We start from the raw sequence: 21,451 nt of genomic DNA on the forward strand, positions 1-21,451 counted from the left end.
TATCTTTATTAATGACCTGGATGAGAGGATGGATTGCACCCTCAGCAAGTTTGCGGATGACACTAAGCTAGGGGGAGAGGTAGATACGCTTGAGGGCAGAGATAGGGTCCAGAGTGACTTAGACAAATTGGAGGATTGGGCCACAAGAAATCTGATGAGGTTCAACAAGTCCTGCACTTGGGATGGAAGAATCCCAAGCATAGTCACAAGCTGGGGACCAACCAGCTAAGTAGTAGTTCTGCAGAAGAGGATCTGGGGGTTACAGTGGATGAGAAGCTGGATATGAGTCAATAGTGTGCCCATGTAGCCAAGAAGGCTAATGGCATAATAGGTTGCATTAAGAGGAGCATTGCCAGCAGATCCAGAGATGTCATTATTCCCCTTTATTCGGCTTTGGTGAGACCACATCTGGAGTAGTGTGTCCAGTTCTGGGCCCCCCACTACAAAAAGGATGTGGACGCATTAGAGAGGGTCCAGCGGAGGGCAACCAAAATGATTAGGGGGCTGGAGCATAGGACTTGTGAGGAGAGGCTGAGGGAGTTGGGTCTGTTTAGTCTGCAGAAGCGAAGAGTGAGGGGAGATTTGATAGCAGCCTTCAACTTCCTGAAGGGAGGTTCCAAAGAGGATGGAGAGAGGCTGTTCTCAGTAGTGACAGATGGCAGAACAAGGAACAATGGTCTCAAGTTGTGGATGGAGAGGTCAAGGTTGGATATTAGGATAAACTATTTCACTAGGAGGGTGGTGAAGCACTGGAATGGGTTACCTAGGGAAGTAGTGGAGTCTCCATCCCTGAAGGTGTTTAAGTTCCGGCTTGACAAAGCCCTGGCCGGGTTGATTTAGTTGGGATTGGTCCTGCCTAGAGCAGGGGGCTGGACTTGATGACCTTCTGAGGTCTCTTCCAGTTATATGAGTCTATGAATGGGAAGGGAGATTATGTTATATTACAGTTTCTCATCCTCTGTTGTCCAGTGGCACAGATTAAGAGCTGCAATCTGGCAAAAAACCTGCTACTGCTCCCAGTGAAATCAATGTGAGTTTTGGCTTTAACTTATGTGAGAATGGAGCAGGCCTGTGAGCTTCCATATCCTTTGATCTCACTCTAATAATAAGGAAAGTCTTCTGCAAAATTGCTCATTCAGGTTTCCAAATACAAGTGAACTATTTATCCCTAACTCTTGATCAGGCTTTAGTCTGGACAGTAGTGTCTGGCTAAATATAGCATATGTTTCCAGTCTCTCGCTGAAAACAATTCACATTCAAAAAAACAAAACAAGAACCAAAACTCCACTCAATCATATGGCACCTTAGGCCACAACTCCAGCTACGCTGATTGACTGTGGCAACTATAGTGTAGACAAGCCCTTAGAGACTAACAAATTTATTGGAGCATAAGCTTTAGTTGGTAAAACCTATTTCATCATTTGAATTAGAGTGGGGTTTACAGAGACATGGGTTTATATATAAGGACAGAAGAAAGAGAAAACTTGTGTAAATGAGGCTAACCAAGTCAGGGTGGAAATGGCTAGTTCACAGCAGTTGATGTGGCAATGTAGATATCAAGAGAGAGAGGAAACTGCCTTTGTAATGCGTTAACCAGTTAAGATCCTTATTCAATCCTAAAATGATAGTGTTGAATTCCAGTTCACCTGTCTACCTTTGTAATCAGGTGTTGAAATTCGTTCATAGAAGGATGGCTAGTTTTAAATCGATTACTGAATGTACAGAGAGATTTAAAATGTTCCCGAACAGGTTTATGTGTTACTATTCCTGATGTCTGAATTGTGTCCATTTGTCCTTTGGTGTAGAGACTGTCCAGTTTGGCCAACATACATGATAGAGGAGCATTGCTGGCACATGATGACATATATCACGTTGGTGGATATGCAGGTAGATGAGACCTTGATGGTGTGGCTTTTGTAATTAGTTGTAGATTGTCAATGATGCATTGCGAGTTTTAGCTGGGGTCTGTAGGGGTACGTCTAAACTAAATGGCTCCGTCGACGGAGCCATGTAGATTTGTTGTTTTGGCAAAGGCAAATGAAGCCGCGATTTAAATGATCACGGCTTCATTTAAATTTTCATGGCTGCCGCGCTGAGCCGACAAACAGCTGATCAGCTGTTTGTCCGCTCAGCGCGCTAGTCTGGACGCTCCCCTGCCGACATCAAAGCCCTTTGTCGGCAGCCCCAGTAAACCTCATCCCACGAGGAATAACGGGGCTGCCGACAAAGGGCTTTGATGTCGGCAGGTGAGCGTCCAGACTAGCTCGCTAAGCAGACAAACAGCTGATCAGCTTTTTGTCAGCTCAGCGCGGCAGCCATGTAAATTTAAATGAAGCCGCGATCATTTAAATCGCGGCTTCATTTGACTTTGCCTATGTGTCTAATCTACATGCCTCTGATGACAGAGGCATGTAGTCTAGACACAGCCTAGGTGACAACCTGTGGTGTTCTGATATTTTCCTTTTGGGCCTGTCCTGAAGTAGGTAATTTCTGGGTACTCATCTGGCTCCGTCAATCTGTCTGAAGTCACCTACTTTGTTGTCCTTATATATACCCATGCCTCTGTAAATTCCATTCCAATTCATCTGATGAAGTGGGTTTTATCCATAAAAGCTTATACCCCAATAAATCTGTTAGTCTCTAAAGTGCCGAAGGACTCAGATTCAGATTAACCCTCTGAGTTTTGCAGATTCAGACTAACCCTCTGAGACTTATTAGATAAAAAATAAAAGTTTAAACACTTAAAAAGTTTTACAATACGTCAACTGTTGGGCATTTTGTTGGCAGATATGCATTTGCAATGCTCACTAAATAGAAATCAAAGTAAGGCTAAGAATTTACAGTTATCCTTTTTGGTTGCAATTACCCCTAATCACAGATATCTAGAAAATTATTAGTTCAAGCTGCTACTGGAAATAAAAGTCTCTCTAACTGAATTGCTCAGGCAAATGCAATTGGGAAAGGGAAATAGCCATTTTTGAAGTATCAATTTACTCACTAGTAAAGCCACATTAAAATTAACTGCATCACAAAATATACTACATCATTTATCTAATTCCTATTTCATAGAATATTATCAGATTCCTGGATACTACTGTATTATGAACAATTTAAATTTTGTTGATTACCTCATTCCAAAATAACCTAATGTACAGACATTCTTGAAGCATATGGAACAAAGCAGTGGGAAAATTAATCTGGAAATTGAACAAAACCTCACACACCAATTCTTTTGAATCTATCGCTTGCTAGCAGACTCTAATGCTAAATAGCAAAATCACTGAAACACTCAGCGTGCATATACTTAACGTTACTAGTAACTATTATAATAAGTTTTCATTATGAGTCTTTCAGGGCTGGACTTTGAACACAAAGTTTTGTTTTGGGGATTTTTTTTAATTGTTTAAAGTGCCCCTTAAGGCATACTTATTCAATGTTCGACAATTTAATAAATGTAGCATATTCAGTTTCATAGTTCGGTTTTTATCCAGTGGTGCAGTAGGTTACCGAATTGATAATCCACAGACAAAGTATTTATTTCATAACTGTATTCACTTACATTTCCTGGTGGGTCATTGATTTAAGAGATTGCAATGGAAAACTTGGTTTCTCGTAATTTTGCAAATGAATAACTGGCTACCTGACAGGTTTCAAAAAGTAATCATAAATGGGGAATCATCATCAAACAAGCACATTTCTAGTGGAGCCCCCCAGGGAAAAGTTCTTGGCCTACAAAATTTAACATTTTTAATTCATGACTGAAAGAAAACATCATTACTGATAAAGTTTTCAGATGACTGGAGGAATAGCAAATAGCTAAGAGCACGGGTCACTGATACGGAGCATTCTGGATCACTTGATAAGCTGGATGCAAACAAACATGTGTTTCAGTACAGCCAGACAAAAAGTTGTATCTACAAATAAAGCAGCACTGGGAGAAGCAGTTGGGGGTCATGGTAAATAATCAGCTTAACATAAGCTCCCAGTGAGACACTAGGACCAGAACGGCTGATGTTGTGCTCAGATATATAAATAGGGGAATCTCAAGTGGACTAGGGAATGTGTATTATCTTTGCGTATGTCTAGACTACATGCCTCTGCCGACAGAGGCATGTAAAATAGGCTACCCGACATAGTCAATGAAGTGGGGATTTAAATATCCCCGGCTTCATTAAAATAAAAATGGCTGCTGTGCTGTGCTGGCTCAGCTGATCGTTGGCACAGCGCGTGAGTCAAGATGCAGATCGGCCAACAGAGGCATGTAGTCTAGACATACCCTTTATGTTTGGCTCTGTTGTGACCACTTCAGGTATACTATATCCAGTTTTGGTTTTCCCAATTCAAAAAGAATAAATTGGAGAGGACTCAGACAAGAGTTTCTAGAGCGATTAAAAGAATTGAAAAACATGTCTCATAGCAATAAAGGACTTCAGTCTACTTGGCTTAAAGAGAAACTTTGGGGTGCCTTAATAAAGGCTTCAAAGTACATGAGGTAAAAAATATGATACTGGCTCTTCAACCTATAAGACAAACGAGCTGACAAGATCCAAAGGCTGGAAGTTAAAGCTAGACACATTTACACTGTAAATAGGGCATACATTTTAATACTGAAGGTAATAAACTATTGGAACAATTTATCAACTATTATGCTGGATTTTCTATCACTGGCAATTTTAGAATCAGGATTGGATGTTTTTATAAAAAGATATGCTCTAGTTCAAATAGGAATTAACTCAGGGAATTTCTATTGTTTTTGTTACACAGGTGGGTCAGAGGGGATAATCACAATGGTCCCTCTTGGTTTGATAATCTATAAATAAATGATAGGAGGATAAAAATGCAATTGAGTGTACTACTATGTTTTTTACCTACTTCAATGAAATCTACTTCTGCTCTCTCCAAGTTGGCTTGTTTCCATATTGTATTTTACCAAGCTTTACATAACTTAACTACCAGCTTTCTGAAAACCCATCTTTAGCTCAAGTTTTTTTATTTTTGGGAGCTATGAAACAGATGGCATTTAGTATACAGAATCCATGTAACAGAAATAGACACCAATCCAATGAAGCAGATATGGATGAATATGAGTTAAAATAAAACTGGAACTAGCAAGCACAGTATACTAATATTTTGTTCCATAACAAACATGGTCAACATTTTTGTGGCTCATTAAACTATTTGCCATAAGTCCCTATCTGGTTCTCAAAGAATGCTCAAGATGAAATCAATGGGAGTTTTTCCCATTGACTTTTTCAGAGAGGTGAGATTTTCCCAGAATCCCTGAGTTAGACTCAAACTTTAAAGCCAGAAAGGTCCACCATGATAATTCAGTCTGACCTCATGTATGTTGCAGGCTACAGAACCTCACTGACCCAACTCCAATAATAGCCCTATAACCTCTGGATGAGTTACTAAAGTCCTCAAATCATTATTTAAAGCAAGTTACAGAGAATCCACCATTTACAGTGGTTTAAATCTGCAAAAGCCTGTGCTTCACGGTGGAATAGAAGGCAAAAACCCCCAAGGTCTCTGCCAAGCTGATGTGCTGAAGAATTACGTCCCAAATCCAAATTTGATAGTCAACTAGATTTTGATCACAGGATAAGGGCTGATGCTAGCATTTTCTTCCAGGACTTCCTCTATCCTAGCTCCCTGTTACCACTGCATAGAGGAGTACTGGCATCTTTATATATTCAGGGTTGAGTTAAGAAACTACACTTTCCACAATGAATCAGCAGAATTTCAGCAGCTTTATGCAGCATGCCAACATCTTTGAAACAGGTGTGTCAATAGATGAGCCTCTTACTATTTTAATTGCATGTCAAGGCCTTATAATATTGAGCCTAGAAATCTAGTACAGGGCAGCAAAATCTGTGATCATCTGAATGCTTTGACTCTGCTTCTCTGTCTCTCCCCCACACTCAGGGTGTGTCTAGACTACAGAGTTTTGTCGACAAAAGTGGACTTTTGTCGACAAAACTATACCTGCGTCTACACTACCGCTGTGTTCTGTCGACATAACGTCGGCAGAACTCAGCAGTTTTGTCGACGCTGGTAAACCTCATTTTACGAGGCATAACACCTTTAGTCGACAGAGTTCTGTTGACAGAAGGTGTTATTGCATCTAGGGTTGTGTCTAGACTACAGGGTTTTGTCAACAAAGCAGCTTGCTTTGTCGACAGAACTGAATGTAGTCTAGACGCTCTTTGTCGACAGAAGCTTTGTCGACAGTATCTGTCGACAAAACTTCTGTCGACAAAAGCCTGTAGTCTAGACGTACTGTCAGTTTGAACATTTCCCTTGCAGACTCTTGCAGAAATTTCTCTTTCTACAGTGACTCTATTTCACCCACAGCCAGCTTGAGGTAATGGTGATAAATATAGATTTAGACTAGACAGAATATGCTTTGGCTTCTAGAAAGTCTTACTTTAGGTGATTGCTAATAGTTGATCAGATCTACAGAATTTAGGGATACAGTTCATTACAATTAATGGGAGCTGTGCATGAGATTTTCAGATGCAGTAAAGTGGTAAGAAGCACAAGTTATTGAATGTTAATGCTCCTAAACCAGTTTGCTATCTCTGAAAATTCCACCCTATATCTAAATATCCTCAGTGGCTCTGAAAACGTCATCTATAAAATGATATTCAAATATACTATTGCATTTCTGCACATCTCTCATTGAACTATTAAATTTTGCTGCTTCTAGACGTCAGGCTTTACCCCATACAAAGCACCAGAGAGAGAGAGAGAGAGAGAGAGAGAGAGAGAGAGTATGATTTAGGGCAGTGGTTCTCAAACTTTAGCAACTTGAGGCAGGGCCGACTTATCCAATAGGCACAGTGCCTAGGGCCCACGATACTTTTAGGGGCCCACGAAAATGTTTTAATTTATTTTAAAATCAGAAGAAAAAAAATGAAATTTTAGGGTCAAAGAAAATGTTTTAATTTTTTCTCACATCAGAAAAAAATGAATCTTTTAGGGCCCACGAAAATCTATTAAATTTTGCCTAAAACAGAAAAAAAATAAAATGTTGAAGTACTTAAAGTTATATCAAAAATAATTTTTAATATTGATATTATTATGGTAGAAGGGGCCCACAAAGGCAAAAGTGCCTAGGGCCCACAAAAGTCATAATGTGGCCCTGACTTGAGGATTCCCATTTTGTTTTTTGCAAATCTCCCCTCCCCACTGGCTTCTAATTTCGACTGGGGGAGGGGCCTCAGCCCCTGCTCAGCCTAAGGCCCTACTCCCACTCCACACCATCCCAAGGCCCCATCCCATCTTTTTTCCCACCTCCGCTTCAGCCCTTCTCAAGGTCCCACCACTATTCCATCCTGCCCTCCTTCTTCCCTGCCTCTTTCCACCTCCTACTGCAAGTGCTTTCTGTTCCCACTCCTACCCCTTCCTCCCAAAACTTACTTCATGCCGCTGAACATATTCTGCAGCATGCAGGAGGCACTGGGAGGGGAAGGAGGAGGAGGAATTGATCAGCAGGACCAGTGACCTCAGACATGACTTACAGTTTAAAACCACTGATTTAGGGCTCTTGTAAACAACAAATGAAGTGTGACTGAAGCACCCAGGGAGAGACATTTGCACTAGTTTCAATCTAGTTAACATGGGCATCAACAGTAGTGAAGATATGGCAACAAATTTCAGCATGGGCTCACTGCAGCAGTACAAGCCCACTGGTACGGACTCTGGTGCCACCACATCTTCACTGCTATTGTTACAGTGGCTAGCTAAATTAAAGGTTCTGTAGGCATGCCCACCGGAGCTGCAATCAGACCTTCATTCTGCTGTGAAGAGCAGAATGGGGATCAGTATTCTGCCCTGTTCATAGGCAGCAGCTGACTTACATGACTTCAAAGTGGTAAGGGGTGAAGAGGAGTGATCCAACAATTAACACAAGAAAAAAAAAAGCAACAAACAAACAGAGAGGGCATGGGGCTGGCAGTGCCTAATATACCGACACATGAGTGCAGCCTCAAGGGGGAAACGCAGCCGGCCCCATGGACACTGCTAAGACAAAAATCTCCAATGACACGTTGGCACATGCAAACCTATAATGGAATTGATATGAGCAAATAAATGAAGAATATAAAGTTTTAGTCTGATTATTTTCTTTACATCTTATCCTAATTATATATAGATATATGTGAAACACTTTCATAATGATGAATTAGTACCATCACAATCATGTAATAACGAAATTTCTAATGGTTTGAGCAGGGGGATGGGAGTAAGAACTACTGGGTACAATTCCAGCCTGCTATAAGGACTCTCAGATTCTCTTCTCAATTGTGTCATTGGCTTGCTTTGTGACCTTGAGGAAGTCACTACCTCTCTGCCTGTGCTTCCCCTTCTATACAATGGGAATAATAACAATTTATCTTCTTAGGAACATAAGGAGGCTTTAATGATGTTTGTAAAGCACGTTGAGATATACAGATTTCACTATAAGTAGAAGTCTTTCCATGGCAACAGACTGGTATTCAGGATTATGACTTCATTTCAGGATCAAGCAGAAAAGATTGTGTGGGATAGAAATCTCATTCCAATATAAATGCTTAAAAATTGGAGGAAATACAATGAAAAGGGATTAGTTATGTAAACAGCTTTTTAAAGAAAACACTATTTTCCACACATTTGTCCCCTGTGAAATTCTTGCTGCCAATACATATATTTATTATTATTATTATTTTATTATTATTATTGTATTTATTAGGCTCAAATGCATGTTCTTACTTCAGCAATCATGTAAACTTTCCCATGCACATAAAACTGCTGTGAAACAGCATAATAAGTTAAGGTGTTACCTCAGTGGCATTCCTACTGTGGAATAATCAGCCACTTGTATCATAGCTACACTTAATTCACCATATAACAAAAACTGAATGCTCAAAACAGCTCCATGTTTTACTATTTCTTTAAGGCAGAATTTCCTGTTTTAATAGCTATTTAAAAAACAGGCTATCTGAATAAAAAATTACAACTCTGGTTTTCTGTCTTTCAGATATAAAAAGTTCTGATGAATCCATTCAGGCCGTATTTTCACTATGGGGAAGATCGACACTGTCGCAATCTATCTTCCAGAGTTAGATTTAGTGGATCTAGTAAACTGAACATTGAGGGAGCCCCCCATCGGGGCTTTTACTCCTGCTCCTTGTGAGGAATAAGAGAAGCCAACATTTGCTCCCATTGGCCTCCCACTGTGGAGACTGTGCTGAAACTCAAATTAAGGTATATCAACTCCAGCTATGTAATTAATATAGCTGGAGTTGCGTATCGTAATTCAACCTTTCCCTTTAGTGTAGACCTTATCTCAGAGAAGCAGTAATGAGAATGCCCTCCAACATACTCATTGTACTTGCTTGCAAAAGGCTATGAATATGTTTTTAAAATCTGGATGTCTTCTCAAGCAGAGCAACACGTTCCAAATATTTAATCTGTCAATATGATCTAATATACAAACAAAACCTATTAAGCTCTATACCAACTGCACAAATTACTAATCCTTTCAAATGTTCTGATCTTAGATACATGCATACACTTCTACCCTTGAACTACAAAAGCTGGATTATATAGCCAGGGGATTTAAAGACAATTGTTCTTTAAATCTAATCAGAAATTAATTAGGCAATGTTTAAAAAAATTAGTAGAGCCAAAAATTAACTCAATGATAATAATGGGGGGGACTATGAAGCATTCATAGAACTTAAATTTCATGATTCTTGCAAGAACGGGGCATCGTTCATGAAAACCCAGCAATGTTCATTGGCAGTCACCCTGCCTATAAGTATTTTCAAATTTTGGATTCTGAGAAATGTTGATTATAATAAAACATTCAGCAGAGCAATACACAATTTTCCCTAGGGCAAATGAAATAAAACTATTTCAAGTTATCACGAGGCTCTAGTTTTTCCTCAGACAGCCTGTTTTCCCCCAAACATAAAAGGAAACTACTTGAAAATATTTTCTACAAGTTTATAGTATTTGAATTGAAAAAAACATTTCTGTGTTAATAAAAGACTTCTTAACCTGTTTTTAAATACAGGCATCATGGTGAGTAAGGAATCCAGCAAATGCTTACTCACAACCACTGAAAGTGAAGTTGAGCCAGCAGCTTCACTTGCTTTGGAGATGAAATATGCATTGGATCCCAACCGACAGATTAAGAAAAGAAACAAAGCCCTTCAGGTGAGATTTAAAGATATCTGCGAGGCCCAGAATGAACAAAGGGAGAAACAACTATCTACAATACAGCATGCAGACAAAAAAGAAACAAAACCCATCTCTTATAAAGCAGCTTATCGTAAATATATGACGGTCCCTGCACGAAGGTCAATACCTAATGTCACTAAGAGCACAGGAGTTCAGACCTCACCAGATCTTAAAAAGTGTTACCAGACATTTCCTTTGGATCGCAAAAAAGGGAATATTATTAAAAGCATCTCAGCTGTTGACACCTTTAAGAGTGAAAACAATGGATTTTTAATAGATATTAAGGATAAAGATAATAAAAACTCAGGGGAGGCTGCTCATAGTAGCAAAATCAGTGACCTAAAGACAGCAGAGTTTATTTCCCATACTAATGAACGCATGAATGCAGTAGAACAGCCTTCTAGTGACAACTGTTCAGAGGCATGTAGAAGCACTGATTTGCACAGCTGTACTAAAGAACCTCCTTCTCTTCAAAACTCAGCAGACTCTACTTCAGAAGAGCCTGATTACCAGCTGCATGATAACGCAAAACATGATACAGGACCACTGGATATTGAGGAATCTAATCAATCAGCACATGGGAAAGTGTTTAAGACGGAAGTAGCTACAATTTATTTACCTGCTTCCAGTTCACATGCCACACAGCCTGACCTGCAAAACTCTGCAGCAGAGACTGAGTGGTCACTCTGCCCAGCAATAGAGGAGGAAAAAAGGAGAACTGTGCATCTTAATGGTCTGCAATCCCAATCAGTGAATGCTCAGGCCTACTCAACACAGGCACAGTGCCCATCAGCCGAATGTAATGAACAGACCCTTCAGATAAATGTTTCACCTATGGAAGAAAACCAGCCTTGTCAGACAGCAGTTGCTGTGAGTGAAGAATGCCAACAAATTGTGCCTCGTACAGAAGTGGTAGACTTGAAAGCACAGCTTCAGATGATGGAGAATTTGATCAGCTCAAGCCAGGAAACCATAAAAGTGCTGTTGGGTGTCATTCAGGAGCTAGAAAAAGGAGAAGCTCATAGAGAAGGGTAAGTATAAACTAAAATATTTTAAAAAGATTTCTTAATATGTACTGTCATTTAAATTTGTTAATTTAATCTACACAAGGAGCATAAACCTTAAGTAGATTCCAGTACTGAACCAGTTTCATATTGCTAACATATACTGAATGTTTTTGCTTTGGAAATATGTCCTAGATTAACTTCTTAAAATATAAGTTATTTAAATTCCGTAGGCTGAATATTTACTTGATTCATATATGTATATGTATATGTATTTTTGTGAAGGAATTGAATCTATTAGTGTGAGGATTAGTGCCTGAAATGACACGGAAGCTATTTCACTTTTCCAAATATGCACATAACAAAATACCTTTTAGAATATGAATTATTCAGTATGCTTTTTATATCAACAACTTGTATGAACAATAATTCTCTGTTTGGCATTAAAATTAGAAGAAAGACCTCATTCTATAATAGATTTATCTTTTAAGAGTAAGGGATATTAATACAACTGAACAATCTCATTAACTTTACAATCTTGATTGTTTTATTCTTTAAACTTAAGAGTTTTTAATACTATATATATTACTTCAGATATTTAATATAAATTAAATATTTGAATAGCCAGTCTTCTGCACAATGCTGTTACTGTCCAAAATATGCAAAAAATGTCATTACGACCAAAAGGAAAATAATTTGTACTTATTTATGTTTTCTTCCAGAAACTTACAAATTTTCTAAAAGAAGTACTGCATGAATGGTACAGGTGTTAGTTATTTAACCAAATGCAGATAATTTAGTCTTTATCTGATCATTGCAATCCTGATGTGCTTTTGGCCTCCCATATACATTATCTTCAACACTATAAGGATTCATGGTCATTTGCTAGTTTCTACTCAATGACTGCATTTTAGAAACATTTTTCTAACAATTGCTCACTCATTTTTAACACTATTATAATATATAAAGTTTGGAGTACATTGTATTTTTCCTCATCAGCAAAACAGGAACAAGACACTTTAATTTGTTCATTCTAAAGAATGTTCAGTCCTTAAATCTCGAAATAGAATGTTTATAAATAATTTACATGTCAAGTCATGTATTGGGGAAAACTGGCTTTATTTTAATTTGTACTTACAGATTAACGTTATAGTACATTCAGGATAGACTAGTAGTGTTTAGTCTTTCAGACCAAGCATTTACTCTCTCAAGCAACAGCTGAAATAACGAACTCAAAGATACACTTTTTATTTAAAGGGCAACTCCTCTGACCACCTACAATTCTGCCCTATATTCCTCCTCAAACTGATGATTCCATTCAATACACCCAGTATTAAGATTCCATCCATTCCAACAGCACTGATGAATTGCCTTCCCAAAACCACAACTCCTATTATAATCAGTAAATGATCCGTTATAAAGTTTTGCAACATGACAAAGTCCTTATCCTGCTTTTCCTCTCATTGATAACAATGAAAGTCTTCTTTCAAAATAATAACAAATCCTAACAATATTAGCATTGAAAGATACAAGATGGATGAAGATGGATATTTTGTTGAGCAACTTCTGGTGGTGTAAGAGACAAGCTTTCGAGATAAACAGAGCTCTGTGTAGCTCAAATGTTTATCTCTTCCACCAACCAAAGATGGTCCCATACAATATATTACCTCACCCACCTTGTTTCTCTTGTATCCTAGAATCCATACACATACAATAAGATTCCAAATAATATTAGTATTGGCTGTTACTCCCATCTTCCCCATACCTTGCAAACTGATCAAGAGAGTAAGGCCTTTTTTCATTCTGATCACTAATATACGAGATATTAGAATTCCATTTTCTACTGTGTTTTTTTCCCCCCTGACATACCCTACCACTTCCAGCACCCCTTATCTGGGCTCAAATTGTTTAAAATAGGTGAACTGCAACAGGTTCAAACAGTATGCACTTGCAAGCCAGGAATAATGTAATACTTCTGGACAATTGAACCACTTGATACCTGGACTATTGTGAAAGTTCCATTAGCAATTACATTTTAAACCCCCTTGGTATGGGCTTTTATGCTGGCCATAACATATGAATATAAGATCACATACATCTTGTCAGTCTGAATTCACTCCCTTTTGTTGATCAATAATTGATATTTTACTATCAATTATAAGATACAAAATGGTCTTCATTTTTAAAGATTGGGGTTTCTTAATCTAACATGAGGACTGTTAACTAATGATGTTTGTCATTATTTATAATAGCTGAAGAGTTTAGTTTTGAAAAAAGGCCTGCTGTGTTTATATTCTTTCCTAATATAATGGTATATTAAGGAGTTATAAAACAAATCTGTTGCAGTATAAAATATAACTAGACACAGACCACAGAATGTGGCATCTTTATGGTAAGATTACCTCTTCAGTGTAATATTTATTAGGATGGCAAGATGGAATGTAGGGCTGCTTTAAGCTACACCAGATGGCAATAGACTTTGTGTGCACCAGGCACACATTCTCTTGGCATATCTTGATGGATTTGGGGTGCCCAGGACACTCAGTCACCTTGTTACCCCCCCTCCCCCGCCTCAGCAAGAGAGTGACTCGTGTGGGCTTAACTGGAAGTCACCTCTAAGATGACTAGATAGTGGGGGTTGGGGATAATAGGCACTCACATAAGACGAAGCCCCACATATTGGGACCGTCCTTATAAAAATCACTCTGCTCAGCTCCCTGATATCACCGGTTTGTTACTTTACCACACAGGTAACAATAAGTATACTCTAGCCCTAGAGTGTCTCTGACCATATCTCCTATAATTGTTGGTTGTCTCTTGGGAGCCAAGGAAGACATGTTGTGCATTTCATTTGTGGAAACGCATGTGGATCCGGAGCCCAAAGGTCAAAGCATACAGATAGGGCATGGGACGCCGGTTGTCAGGACAGGAGAGAATGCAGCTCTATGTCATCTTCCACGGGCCGCTGCGAGGCGTGGGTGGCGATCATCCTCAAACTTTGTCACTGCTTTCCTTGTAAGGGAACGCCTATTAGTCCTGTCTGCAGCAGCTATTTCAAATTGTGAAGGCTGAAGGCCTGTCCACTGTGAGTTGGTCTTCAGGTTATCCTTATATCTCTTCCTCCGGCGTCACTGTTTGCGACTACCACATACCAGCTCCTCGTAGAACAGCTGCCTTGGGATCCTGCTTTCATCCATGCGGAGAACATGGCCAGACCATCGAAGCTGGGTCTGGAGGATCTTGGCTTCGATGCTTGTGGAACTAGCTCTATCAAGCACTTCTTGGTTAGTAATTCGGTCCTGCCAGCGTACTTGCATGATTGATTGTAGGGAACGCATGTGAAACTGCTCCATCCGCTTGATGTGCCTATGATACAGGCCATGTTTCACAGCCATACAGGAGAGAGGTGAGGACCATGGTATTATATATACACTTTGAGTTTAGTTGAAAGGCGAATATCTTTATGATGGAGAACTTTAATACGCAATCTCCCAAGTGCCCGACTGGCTTTCTGGATCCTCACTGTAATCTCTTTGTCAATGGACCCATCACTTGTTATCGTGCTGTCCAGGTACATTAAGCTGTCCGCTATCTTCACTTGTGTGCCATCGACAGTGATGCATGGCTGTGGAGGAGAACTATTTGGTGCAGTTCTGGAAGAGGACTTCTGTCTTTCCGAGGCTAATTGCAAGACCAAATAGTTTGGATGCTTCAGAGAACCTGTCAGTGATGGTCTGCAGGTGGTTCTCTTGGTGTGTCATAAGGGCGCAGTCATCAGCAAACAGTGCTTCGGTGATAAGCCTCTCCAATGTCTTGGTCTTTGCAGTAAGGCGTCTCAAATCAAACAGTGAACCATCCAAACGGCATCTGACTGTCCTTATAAAAATCACCCTGCTCAGCTCCCTGATATCACCAGTTTGTTACTTTGCCACACAGGTAACAATAAATGTACTCTAGCCCCAGAGTGTTTCTGACCATATCTCCTGTAGTATCCAGCTACTATCACTAGACACTGACAGAAGTTACCATGTTTGCTGTCCCTAAGGGAATAGCTTATCTACATCCTGTCTGAAACATTTCAGAGTCAGCACCTTTATAACATTATAGCCTTGAGATAAGTATTTAAGAAATACTAAGTAAGGAAAATAGAAACATGAATGATCACATATAAAACAAATGCTTCTTAAGAGTCCGAACTTAACTTTAACAGACTCTCACCTGAAACAATTTCCCAGCGTCCACCTTTCATGAATGCAAAAAGTGCTATCCATTTTGCTCCCTTGGTGATAGATAAAAATGTCCTTTTTGCCTTCATATAATTTTTCATTGTTTTGCCTGCAGAGTTGAAATATCCCTTGTGATTTAGTCTCCGGTGTCCTCCCTATGCCGTTTTCTCCATATGCAGATTAGCCTTCATTGTGTTGACTCACAATGCTTAATTTACATATCCAGTAGTGAGACAACTTCCTTTGTCTAACTCAAAGCCTGTTTGTCAGCCCTGCCTTTATTTAGATATCTATTTAGTACATATACACAGCTTCTTAAATATCATCTATACATACATCACACAATGGTTATGAAGATCAGTATGGTCCTGGATTAATTTAAAATCCCAGATGACATTCTTTATAAATAGTATGTCAGCAATATGTTTGGTGTCATGAGTTTATATGGTGTTTCAGGGGAGACTGTTACAGAACCATGAACCCTCTCCCAGTTAGTATAAGTAGTTTTTAGGGTCCCATCCTTGCCTACTTAAAAGTCAGGGTGTTATGCAAAAGCTGGAATCATTACCTGACTGCCTATGCCAAGGAAATTCTCAGAATGCTAGCTCTTGCTGCTTGCCAAACCAATTGCATTAAATGAGCTACACAAAGAGACTAAAAAAGAATCTGACCCTATGCTTGGAGTGTGTCCATGCTCCATTGATCAGATCCCATAGGACTGGCTGAAAGAGCATTCAGTTCGTTTAGAAAATGTCTACCTCATGATGTTCATCTGTATCTTAATAACACTTTTCCCCCAAAAGAGACAAATCTCAAATATGTTAATTCCTTGCACTGTTCTAGGAGTTTTCTTCCAGAACTTATTCATTTCCACAACATTTTTTTTCTACGGTGACTCCAAGTCAGGGGTCCTAAGTATTGTGGAAGTGTTCAGTGGAATAATGTTCACAGGTCTTGAACTGCTATGATGTGCCACTCATTACTAAATGTATCTGTGCCAGCAACAGCTATATCAACATCTCCAGAGCTAGTGGCATCAGCCTCTGGGTGACAAGCATCCGTGTTTACTTTTTAAGACTGTCATTTTTACATTTTCTCTACTCATATTTGTTGATACAGTAACAACACGCAGCAATACTTGACTACATGGAAAATGAATTCTGAACAAGTGCTACAAAGAGTGCAGCTGTAATACTTGATAGCAAGTAGAGGGCTCTCTTTGGCTCTTTCTGGTTTACATGCAGAAACTGTACATTGGTCACATTTCCTTCTCCCAGAGTCAGAGAAATGCAATCTGATGTCTCTCTTGCCTTTAGCCTGGTTTCAGATCCTTGTATGCTTTTCACACATTAAAATTGGACCATGAAGAAACACTACTGTCCATGCTGAATGTTTGAGGTTTTATTTTTTAAAAAAACACATTAAATAAAGTTAAGAGAGTAAATGTCTGAACATTTTGTAGGATTTTCCCAGAGAAACTAAAATTTGGTATGACAACTATAGTCAAATTTCAAAGAGGGCACTGTTAACAAGAAAAAGTAAAGGGGGGGGAGGTGGTGGGTTGAACATTCTAGGCAGCCTTTAGAAAATTAAAGCTTACAAGTGACATATGTAAAATACCAATTATATAATCATTGTTTAAAATTTGGTTAGCAATTCATTTTAGAGAAAAATTGTAACTTTTTTGTAGTACAGCAAGCCACTACAAAAGTGATATAGGAAAAACAGGATTGTGCAAAAGGACATTTAAAATATGTACATATTTAGGTTATGGAACATGGTGATGGATTTAGACTTACACTGTTAGTGAAACCTGACAGTGTATAAGATACTGAGTAATCTCTCTCGAAATTAAAGACACAAGATGTGGCTCCAAAAAACACCCCACAAGCTCCCTACTGGCAACTCTGGGCAGATATCTGGAATACCTCTTAGTGAGCTGTCATCATCATGTAGTCTGCAATGGATACACATTTGTTGAGCCAAATTCTCCTGTTCCATCTGTGCAAACTTAGTTATGCCAGTGAGGATGCACAGAAGCCACTGAAAGCAGAATTTGAAGCAATTTTTGCCTTAAAAATGTTAACCGTGGTACTGTGCATTAGGAGGATTTGCAACATACTTAAGTGATTTGTTAAATTGTGGAACACTGGTCAGTCCTTTGAAACTTGTAAATATGACTAATGGCTATGAGCTAAGCCCTTTCTACTATATAGTCAAGTAGACTGAAATTCTGTAGATAGGATCTCTGATTTATGTTGCCGAGCTGTATGGGATTATATGGCTGTATGGGATTATATGGCTATTTCCTCAAACATTTCTTTTACTTATAGAGCCCTTTTCACTGTCTCTCATATCTTTCCATCAAACATTTTTTCTTATCCTCTGTGACACAGCCATGCTACTACTAGTAGCAGTTGTGTTTTTAATTTTCTAGGTTATCTAAAAGAAACGCAGCATCTCTGTCTTTACTCCCCTTACCCTCTACACACACCCTCTTTTGGGAACATCCAACATATAAAGTTCATTCAACTCTGATTCTAAAAATTAATAGTCTGTGTCTGAACTGTCAGACTACTTCTCTCATTTCTTAAAGCAGTAGTAATCTTGGTCCAAACATTGTTTGCCTTCTTGCATAGGGTCACATTCTGACATATAACACATCCGCTTTACTCTACTATAGCACTTCTGTGGCTAATGCTTTTGTGGGAACAGCAAGGGAGAGAGAAGGTCCACTTCTTTCTCATCTGTGCTATCCTGTTGTTCTAATTCTAGCTTCATATCTATCACCTCCAGCCAGAACATTAAATGTTCATATAGATGCCTTTTGGTAGGTGCTATGTACGTAGCTACCACACCTTTCCCCTTGCATCTCTTCCATAATAAAACATAGTGGGCACAGAGCACAAGTGCTACATACTGGTGATTGGGCAATCTTAGGATATACTACATGCTTGGGATACAGACCTTGTGACCTCCCCCCATACTGGTTGTGATGGCAGAGACATCTATTTCAAACATTTATTGCTTCCAAATCACACCCAGGGTCACACACCTTCCTAAAATACTACTTGAAAATTCTGTGCAAGAGGAATTGGTAGGCCCCAAACTGAAGATCTTGCAAATAAATTCAAGATTGGTGCTGGATCTGTTGATGGCCTTTCAAGTTTAAATCACAGACTAACTCACACTTCTGGTTTGCATCTCAACCACCAGGCAGTTTGGACTAGACATGTGAGGACACAGCTAAATCTAGATGGTTCTACTGTGTTCTTACTAGCAGTCAGATTTTTCAACCGACTTCAAATACTAGTAAGATATTATCCATGCAGGGGGAGCAGAAAGTAGCGCTGAAGGACCAGTATCTGTAAAGTTGATTTCTATAAGATGTGAACTGAATTCACATCTTATGACTTTCAGATCATGATGCAAGACTTCTATTTTTGGGGAGGTATTTTCATGGCAATTGGATGTAATTGTTGTATTCCTCTTGGATTAAATGTCTAGAGACAGGAGACAAGGAAGGACAGTCTTTCTCCATTCATAGGATAGGCTTAAAACACCTTTTCAGAGGACCCAGATATTGTGACAGTATTACAGAAATACAGTAATTTGCCCTGCCATGTGTCTAATCAGAAAAATCAAAAGGCAATCTGAAAAATAAAATAAGACAATTAATACAGAATGAGGAGGTTGTTCAAGTGATTAGGTCATACAAAACCACTGAAAAAGGAAACTTAAGACAGAGAAAATAGAGTAGGAAAAATTTCAATAACTGAGTGAGTTTCAGAATCTTAATACCTTTTTCCTCAAAAAAATACATCAGAACAGTTAGTATCTCAGGAAACACATCTCATTTTACTAATTCATTCTTAGCTTGGCTGCACATACTGCACAAACACAATTAGAATATTTTCTGTCAAAAATAGCCATTAAATTGGAATCAAACTTTCTATCTGGCCTGCCAGATGAGCCAACATGTGAGGCATTCAGAGAAGAGTGTCATGTACTTCTAGCAGCTGTTTAATGTGACTGATTGTAAATACAAATTCAAGTCTCATATTTTACCTTTCCTTCAGGAAGAACTCTGAAATGTGTCTAAGAATAAGGTCCCTCAGCATGATGAGACTTTGAAGTTAGGAAGACAGTAGAGGTATAAAAGTAATTGTAATCTGGGTTCTTTGCGATTAACGACTAACACTTGCAGAGTATTAGTTCTCAAAATTTCCCACTTTCCTTTGTACTGTGGTAAAATGTTAACTAGCTTTCCTGGAATATCTACTCATATTAGTTGTGATACAATTCCAGATGTTGACCCTCCATTCCTCATACGATCCTCCAAAATATGTACTAGCAAGGACAACTTTTCTACTTATCATTTAAAACAGATACAATTTAGGCAGTAAATTATAATTTTCACTTTAAATGAGTAGAGTAATCCTGTAATAAATTCATTTTGACTGTCAGTGGTGAGAGAAGCCAGAGAGCCAGGGCAGAAAGCCAGGTATCTATCCAAATGCTAAAATGAGATGCACACAGCTTTAAAAGATATCCACATTTGAACTAGTATTGTTCTCAGAAATATCAATCTATCACATATGATAACCAGGAGCACTCACCTCCCAAAACTTTGAATTACACAGAAATACATTCAAACCTTTTACGCAGATCAGAAAAACAACAACAAACAAAAGACAATACCAGATTTCAAGAATGTGGGCTATTATTGTGAAAAGGTTAGACTGAAAGGGGTCAGTTTTGCTCTGAAATTGCTAAGAGCTCATGATCACACATTCTGGAGCAAGTTCTAGATTGTGGGAGGTCACTTGAAGTGGTTCTTAATAAAATCAGTTTAGTTCTATGGAGAGCTTTGAAGATGAAGGCCAAAACCTTTACTCTGACCTGTTATTCAATGAAATCCTAATAAGGAGAAGAAAGCTTGGTTAAGATGCTCTAAGTGCTTTATTTTGCTTAGCAGACTGGCTGCTCTGTTCTGAACTATTCAATTTCAGCAGCTTATCAAGGTCCAGAGAATCATCATCAAATGTGTGGAACACAATGCAGTCTACTTATATGATACAGATAGAAGCAACAAGGAATTGAATTGGGCAAAAGGTCTTTGCACACTTTAAGCAATCTGATTTCAGGCATGTATGTAATCAATAGTGTATTGTATGTGTCTGTCTCTCCCTCCTCCCCCACTACCATTACAGTATCATTCTGTCTTTTCGAGATTCAGTTTTAAAGCCAACCTCACTAACTAGTTGCTGATCTTGGTCAGGCACCTTGATAGGTGGGAGATGGTGCTATTTGTCTTTGATATAAGAGCTGGGTTTCATTTGTAATTTGCTGATCTAATCAATATTGTTGCATAATTTCCTTTAGTAGCTTCCTAATGGATCTCTGTAGAACTCTACCAATAAGAACTTTTTGAGGTGGAGGAGCCAATGGCTATGGTCAACTACATCAAAACTGACAAACCAGTCCAACATGGCTATAGCAGTGTTCTGTGTTAGCTGAGCACTTAGACGGACACCCAAGAGACATTCAGGTGCAGGCAAACTGATTAGCAAAGTGCCGACAGCCGGCAGCAAGTGTTTCTACTGGTGGTGCAAATCTGCACATGCTTCAGTGCACATAACAAAATGTATTCTAAATATGAATTGGAAAAGTGAAAGTGAACATTGCCATACAAACCTTGTCCATAACCAAAACATTCCTCATTGCCACCAGCACCATGTCTGCTTCATATCTGAATGAAAACTGATTGGAAGAGGTCCAGGGTATTGGAATATTAAAACAAGATGAAGCTCACCAAGGGCTGCCTCCCTATTTCTAAGCAAACTACTTAAGAGCTTACACACTGAGTGGTAAAGAGAACAGTTGCCTGAAGCAATGGTTTAAGTGCTGGTTGGATTAGGGTTACTGTAGGATGATAGAATTTCTTCTCAAGAGAAAATGGCACTAGTCTCATCTAATAGGTCTCATACACTT

The 21,451-nt window shown here is 38.9% G+C and overlaps 2 protein-coding genes across 3 annotated transcripts in view; one reads left to right on the forward strand and one right to left on the reverse strand.

Annotated features, from left to right (window-relative positions):
- Positions 1-21,451, reverse strand: part of DOCK1 (dedicator of cytokinesis 1) — a 567,625-nt gene that overhangs the window by 298,289 nt on the left and 247,885 nt on the right. The window lies entirely within an intron of this gene.
- The window catches only part of INSYN2A (inhibitory synaptic factor 2A), a 78,636-nt gene that overhangs the window by 14,773 nt on the left and 42,412 nt on the right, over positions 1-21,451 (forward strand). Inside the window, exon 2 of the mRNA XM_006130182.5 lies at positions 10,061-11,258. Coding sequence (XP_006130244.1) covers positions 10,066-11,258 — 1,193 coding nt within the window. The 5' untranslated portion in view covers positions 10,061-10,065. The remainder of the gene's footprint in view (positions 1-10,060; positions 11,259-21,451) is intronic.

Source organism: Pelodiscus sinensis, chromosome 8 (assembly GCF_052426305.1).
Source record: "Pelodiscus sinensis isolate ZL-2025 chromosome 8, ASM5242630v1, whole genome shotgun sequence".
NCBI lineage: Eukaryota > Metazoa > Chordata > Testudines > Trionychidae > Pelodiscus > Pelodiscus sinensis.